Consider the following 7,914-nt stretch of genomic DNA (forward strand, 5'->3'; position numbering starts at 1 on the left):
TGGCCGGAGGTGAAGTCGACGGCGAGGCTGAGGGAGGAAGTTGGCGACCCCCTCAGCACTGGCCACGGCGAGGACCGACAGAGGCAGGGCTGAGGCCCCATGGTGGTAGACGCGGCGAGGCTTGATAGAGGCAGGGTCGGCCGGAGCATCACGGCGTGGCCGAAGGTGGAGTTGATGGCGAGGCTGAGTGGGGGGGGGGGGGGGTCCACTGCCTCCTCATCCGCTACCCCCTCAACATGTAGTCAGGACAATGCTTGACGATGACGAGGCCGTCCGGAGCGTCACGGTGAAGCCAGAGGTGAAGTCGACGATGAGGCTTAGGGAGGCAATCTTTGACCCCCTCAGCGGTATACGTGGCAAGGCTGTACGGAGGCAGGACCGTCCAGTGCCCCCCGCAGCGGTTGTCGGAGACGTAGTTGATGGCAACACCGAGAGAGACAGTCTACGACTCCCTCAGCATGTAGTCACGACGATGCTCGACGGAGACGAGGCTATCCAACAAGAGGTATTTTAAGTTGTGGGCCGGAACTAAAAAACGTGGGTCATGTACCAACTGAAAAATAAAGTCAAAGGGTATAATAGTAATTTCATTCTCTCATAGAATTAGACCAGAGGGTAAGTTAGTACTATCACATCCTTTGTTCAATTCACGAGAGGGGCTTCTCTCTTCGTGCTTCTCGCTACTGTGTGCTCGTCGTCAACCGCGCGCCGATGCATGGCTCCAGAAGTCGCCTAGTTTCGACGACCCACCCGTGACAGAGCTGCCAGTGTCTGCGTGCCCAAGCCCACCGCCCTCCGTGAAGCAACCCGCTGCAACTGCGAGCTCGCCTGCACAGACGCTGCCCGGTGCCTCCACCAGCGCACGAGGCGACTCCCTCTTTGCGGCCGCCGCGAGTTCTGGCAACCCACCAATGATAGAGCGGTGCTGTAGCCTGCGGTGGGCGAGCCGAGCAGGCGAGGGCATTACAGGTGAGTGATGAGCTCACTCTGGCGGTGGGGAGGTCGTTGGGTGGAAAGAGCTCAATCTGGGTGGCGGGGAGCTAGATTTAGGTGGCATGGAGCAGGAGCTCGGCAGTGGGGAGCTTAATGTGGGCAGCAGGGAGCTCGTTTCCATCATCGGGATCTCAATTTGGTTCACGAGGACCTCAATTTCAGCAGCGGGGAGGTCGATTTAGGCCTCCACTGCACGACCTTGGTGTAGCAGGCAGACGGCCGTCAGCGTCGACCGGCGTGGGGTCGGCCATGTACGCCAACCGATGGAGGAGGCATAGGGTGGCGGCGGTGGGAGACAGAGCCGACGGACCTACCCTGCTGCACCCCACGCGCATCTTGCTGCCCACCGCTAGGGTTCGCCACGGGAGTTAGCCAGGCAGGCAGCCGTTGTCACGTCGGCTTCACAAGGAGGATGACCGGGGAAGGGAGGCGGCGGAGGAGACAACCGTCGACCAGAGCACTCGAGCGGGACGAGAGCAGAGCGGTTCAGAGATGAGGAAGACTGGTGGCAGAAGAGACAGAGAGGTGCTCCGAGGGCTTAATTAGCTAAAGGATCAATTACTAAACTATCCTTCTTTATAACAAATGATGTTCCAAAAGTGCCCTTATCAAGATCAACCGTGAAAACATTTTGGAGGTGAAGTAACCTGAGGTTCCCCCAAGCACCGTAACAACTCTACATAAAATAATACTGAACGACATACCTTGAGGAAGACAGCGTTTGCCGATGGAATGCTCTCAAACATGTCACCGGCAGTGTACTTCACATTAGTGATAGCGGGAGCACTGGCGATGACTAGCGGGAGATCCAGCACGCTGCAGTTCACATGCGGGAATGCCTTTGCTATGGCCTGGGCTGCGCCGCCGAGCCCCCCGACAACGTCGATCAGGGAGCTTATACCCTGGAATACGTCGTCGTGCTCCTTGATGACGATGTCCATGATGAAGCTGCTATCTGAGACCATCCCTCCATCGACGAGGGCACAGAACGCTGAGTTTTGGTTGATGAAATCCCACAGGCTCTGCCCGTGCTTCATCTCGAAGAGGGACGGACCTGGGAGCTCGCGCTGGAACCATGCGCCGAGGTCAAGGAAGGGGGACACAACGAGGCTATCCAGCACCAAGGTCATGAAGGGAGTCAAGTTCGAGGAGCCAACCAGAAGTTGGGATACCGGCGTGAGCCCACAAACTTGCTCGCCGCCGTCGTCAGCCGGTTGCTGGATGCTGAAGACGCCGGTGACAGAGAGCACGTGCATGAGGCGACGCAGGCATGGGATCTTGGACGGGTGGAGCGTGACCTTGGCGATTATCTGGGGGAGAGTGGCGCCGTCGCCATGGAGTTGGATGGCATCGGCAATGCGGAGGTTCAGAGCGCACTTGAGCGCCATGGACTTGACATAGGCGAAGGTGGTGTTCCAAAGCTCGAGCTGAGCATCGAGCAAGGCTTGGCTAGTGCCCGTGGTGAGCGCCATGGTGCACTACTACTGCTGTTTTCCTTTCTAATGGATGGAAGGGTGGATGGATCTAGAGAATCACGTTAAGCTGTTTATATAGACGTGCCGTGGCCCGTGGGATCAATTGAGTATCTGGCGTCCAATAATTTCAAAGTTTTTGAAAATGTTGGCAACTGAATGATACACTTCAACAAACAAATAGTTTGGTTCTCAAAGTGCAAACAAATAGTTTGTAACTTTGCAAAGCTGCATGTGTTAAACGTGGATCTCGCAGAATTATATTGTTCCCCTAGAGGCCGGCCAATGCTAGTGCTGCGGACCCCCCCCCCACCCCCCATAACAGGTATTCGACTGCTCCTGCTCACAAGGGAAGAAACAATTGATGCTCATGTCGTCTTACCTGGTTTCTGAATGCTAGCTCACCATGCACCCTGCCACAGTGCCCACACGTTTACCTCGTGAAACTTTCAGATCTAAACTCGATCACACAGCCCTGTGCTTGCCTGCCTGCCAAGTTCATCGTCACCACCTCGTCCTTCACTATCCCACATGGCCACATTCTGCCATTTCTAAAGACCTATTTGTTTTTTATTGTGATAGTGGATTCTAGCTTTTAAAATTAGAATCGAAAACAAATCGACTGATTCTACAATCGGAGGCCAAATTGTGCCATAATCCACAATCCAGAAAAATACCGCTTCTATCAGATTATGACACATATTTACCCACTATTGCTATTACAAATATAACGTTTCGTTTCTTTATCCTCTCTCTCTCCCGAGCTTCATTTCCTCTCCAGCGTTGTTGATGAGGACCCCTACGTCGAGGCGTCGGATGGCCTCCTTCAGCGCCTCCACCCCGGCGGCTAGCCCCTCGCCAGCGAAGTTGAGCACGAAGGTCCGCACCTCAGGGACCTTTGGGTGCTTGGCCTTGATATCCGCAGCCACGGCGGCCAGCTTGTCCGGGTTGCGGCTGGCGAGGAGGAGCCCGAGCCCGGCCGCGGCGAGGTGGAACACGATGGTGCAGCCGATGCTGTTGGTGGCATCGGTGACGATGGCCCAGGCACCGTATGGGATTTTTTTGATTTTTTTAATTTTCTTTCTGATTTTTTTTCTTTGTATTTTTTCTATTTCTCAATAATTTTATTCTTGCAATTCAAATTTATAATCTGTTAGCTTTCGTATGCACTCAACAATTCAGAACACTTGATTCAACAATTTGTAAAACTTTATCCAACTCTTTTGAAACCATGTTCAACGCTTCTCGAGACCGGGGATGAAAATTTCACCAAAATTTCATGAATTTTGGTAATTTCAGAGGGTAACGAAATATTTAAATCTGGAATTTTCTTTCACTGATATGTGAGATCCATAGAACAGATGATGAAAAATGAGCGAATTTTTGCGAATTTCGGTCTTTTCGCCGGTGAACGAAAAAAATTGTAAAACGAAATTGAAAGCTAGCCCTGCTCGAGACCATTGACAATTTGAATCATGTTCCACCACCACCTCTCAAAAACCCTCGCACGGATACATCAGTGCCGGTTCTAACCATGAACCAGCTACACTAATAATGAAGGGACTATCAGTGTCACTTCGTGTCATGAACCGCCACTGATAGTTGATGATAACCGATTTTTTCGAAATTCATAATTTTTTCATACAGTGTCCGATGGAGATAAACTTTATATGAAAATTATAGCACTCGGCGCAATCTACAACTTTATAGTTGACAATATTTTTTATTTGACATCATATAGGTGATCAAATCTGAGTTGCAAACAATTTAGCACACGTAACTTATCGGGCTCGAGTTCTTTTGCCGTGATTCACTCATGGGAATATACCTAGCACTCATGAACTACATGAAAATCCATAAAACTAGTAACAAAATGTTGAAATGATAATATAAGCAATGTTAACCACTAATACACGAATTAACATATACTTTATAAGAAATGTATTAATTGAAGTTCTTGTCTGACTTTCACGCAACCACCCATTTCCAAATTATGACATATGGAATGATAGAAAAATATAGGTTAGATAAATGCTACTCTCTAATAGTAATAAGTACATGCTGAAATGATAAGACATGCATGCTAAAATTTGTTCATGTTGAAGCTGGGAAAAAATGTCGGTTTGCATATATATAGTTAGATTCTAAAAAAATCATAAAATATCCATATATTATTCAGATGAGAAAAATATTTATATGAAAATTATAGCTCTCGATGAGATGACAACCTTTTCATTTGAAGTAATAGATGCGAAATAATCATGACAAAGTTTTCAGCAGGAAGGGTCAAAATGAAAATATTTCGTATTGCCATCGACAATGAGAGATAGGTGGGATGGTAAGGAAGCTACGCTCGAGGGAGGAGGTCACGGGTTCGAATCTAATGGAAAGCAAGTGCACAAAAAATGAGCAAATTGAGACATATGACGGCGTGTGTGTGGGGGTAGCTCGGGCCTTAGGGCCTTAGGGGAATGTTGATTTTGGAACCGAATATCAATACCAATTTCATCCAAGAACCGATATTGATGGCACTTTCAGTACCGAGTAATCAGTGCCGGTTCAAGAACCGTCACTAATGGCCTGTTATGTGGTAGTGTTTTCAACTCAAGCAATCATTTTGTTTTTGATATACTTGTTTCTACAAAAATTTTGGCATGCCCCTTCCTTATTAATTAATTTGAATAACCACTTACTAAGTAGGCACTTATTTTGAACATCAGGGTTTAGGATGTTCAGCCCATCCTGATTCTTAGGAGTGCAAAGAATGCTCCATCTAGACTGTCTATACTTCTTTTTATGTTCGTCATTTTGCCAAAAGTAATTCTAAATCTATAATAGTCTAGTTTCTCAAAATGCCTCTCGGCACTTCAAAAGAAAGACACTATAAATATTGCTAGAATGCCAAGGACTAAGTTGATAAGGACAAGCTTGCCTAACTGATAGCAGTTTGTAACATGCAACTCCATCTTTGCAAGCAATATACACCAAAAGGCAGCCCTCGGAGAAAATTCATTGTAAACTTCACAAAAGATTGTAATTAACTTGATTCCTGCGAGATTACTCTCCGACCTTTGCAACACAAACGGCAAAACTGAAAATATGTATAGTTCTCGGTTCCTGAATCTATGGCTTGTTTCCTTGCATGTTGGAGCCGAGCTCGATCACGGCCTGGATCACAATACGCTGAGAAGAACGAGAGCAAACACGCACGCGAGAGGTAGAAGGAAACTGGAGTTTTTGCGTTGCTCCTTCTGTTGTTTTCTTGATGCATTTAAAGGATAACAAACATGCATGCATGGGCACCTAACGCCCGATCGCCACGCCACGACGTTAATGGTGCGCGACGCGCCCTTTTTCCTCGGCGTAGTCCGCTACGTGCTGCCGATGAACGTCATGGCGCTGACTAGATGAGTTTTACTCGGGCCACGCCGTGAACGAACACGCCTCTGGCCACACATGACCCGGGATCATACAAACGTGCACTATATGCAACCTAAGACATGCATATGCAACTGGATTAACTCGAACATTCACCCCCTTAAGCCTGTTGCACTTGAACGACGTTCAGCTGCTGACGCATCTCCACAAACTTCACTCTGCCGAGCGCCTTTGTCATGATGTCGGCCAGCTGACTCTCCGTTCCAACATGATCAACAACGACCCTGCCAGCCTCAGTGCACTCACGAATGTAATGGAATCGAGTATCGATATGCTTACTTCGATCATGATGCACCGGGTTCTTGCTGAGTTCGATCGCTGACTTATTGTCGACGAGGAGTCTGAACTTCTGGACCTTGGCGCCGGTGAGTTCGCCGATGAGTGTGCTGAGCCATATTCCCTGACATGCTCCTGCTGCAGCTGCGATGTACTCAGCTTCGCAAGATGAGAGGGCTACCACCTTCTGCTTCTGAGACAGCCAGGTGATCAGATTTCCATCGAGGAAGAACACAACTCCACTAGTGCTCTTACGATCATCAATGTCTCCGGCGTGGTCACTATCTGAGTAACCCACCAGCTCTAGACTGCCTCCCTTCTTCTTCGTGTATCTGCAGTCGTGGCCTAGAGTTCCAGCCAGATAGCGCAGGACTCTTTTTACAGCTGCCCAGTGCTGCTCTTGTGGCGCTTCCATGAACCGACTCAGCATGCCCACCGCGTGAGCTATGTCTGGCCGCGTGTTCACCAGGTATCGCAGGCTACCAATGATGCTGCGGTACCTGGTTGAGTCCACCGCAGTGCCTGTTCCTACCTTGCTCAGCCGGAGACGTGTTTCCATCGGAGTATCACTTGGATTGCACCCAGCCATGCGAGCAACCTCAAGTATCTTGGCTGCATACGCTCGCTGACTGAGGGTGATTTCTCCATACTTCTGAATCACCTCAATCCCCAAATAGTAACTCAGGGGACCAAGGTCACTCATCTTAAAGCAGTTCATCATCTGGTGCTTGAATGCCGTGATGTCGTTGATGTCTGGTCCACAGATGATCAAATCGTCGACATACACCCCTACGAGCAGGAACGAGTCATGGCTGTCCTTGCGATACACGGCGTGTTCAACCGCACTGCGCTGGAATCTCAGCGCTAGCAGTTCTTGATCGAGCCGCGCGTTCTAGGCACGTGGAGCTTGCCGTAGACCATACAGAGCCTTCCTGAGCTTGAGCACCTTGCTGGTCTCCTTCGTGTCGACGAAACCAGACGGCTGATGAACATAGACCTGCTCTAGGAGATCACCATTCAAGAAAGCGGACTTAACGTCCATATGATGTACCTCCCAGCCGCCATGCGCGGCGAGCGCCAGCAGTAATCTCACGGTCTCCAGCCTCGCCACCGGAGCAAATACTTCGTCGTAATCAATCCCGTGACGTTGCGCATAGCCTTTCGCGACCAGGCGGGCTTTATGCTTGACGACGTTGCCTGCTGGGTCCTTTTTCAATTTGAACACCCACTTGAGTCCTATGGCACGGTAGCCATTTGGAAGCTCAGCCAGTGTCCAAGTCTCGTTCTCCCGGATCGACTCCAGCTCGGCCTCCATCGCCTTCTTCCACTGCGGCTCTCGCAGTGCTTCCTCCACGCTGCTCGGCTCGTCAGCCGCGAGCAGGCAGAGCCCGCTATACTCGAAGTTGGTCACTTCTTCGGTGGTGTCGTAGATGTTCGCCAGCGTGCGGAAATGCAGCTCCATGCCATCTGAGTCGGTCGCGCTAGCCGAAGGTGGCGTCGCCCTTTGTATAGCCGGTGTCATTGATGTAGGGGTTGACGGCAATTCGCCTATGGGCGACGTCCCGTGCGGCGCTCTGGCCAGTGATGGGGTCTCGGGCCCTTCTTCTGCGGCAGGTGGAGTCACCGGGTGCAGCTCGACATTTTGTGGTGTCGACTGTTCTGCGACAGCTGGAATCTCGACCACGAAGGTCTCCTCCGATGCCTCGCTATCGCTGCTGCCCCAGTGCCACGCCTG

At 50.2% G+C, this 7,914-nt stretch overlaps 1 protein-coding gene across 1 annotated transcript; it reads right to left on the minus strand.

Moving 5' to 3' along the window:
- Positions 1–919: 919 nt before the first annotated feature.
- On the minus strand, positions 920–2,702 carry LOC133929871 (O-methyltransferase ZRP4-like). Its single transcript, XM_062376627.1, has one exon. It carries the CDS (start codon positions 2,463–2,465, stop codon positions 1,608–1,610), a length of 858 nt encoding a protein of 285 aa, XP_062232611.1. The 5' UTR covers positions 2,466–2,702; the 3' UTR covers positions 920–1,607.
- Between the last annotated feature and the right edge of the window lie 5,212 nt (positions 2,703–7,914).

Source organism: Phragmites australis, chromosome 9 (genome assembly GCF_958298935.1).
Source record: "Phragmites australis chromosome 9, lpPhrAust1.1, whole genome shotgun sequence".
Taxonomy (NCBI): Eukaryota; Viridiplantae; Streptophyta; class Magnoliopsida; order Poales; family Poaceae; genus Phragmites; species Phragmites australis.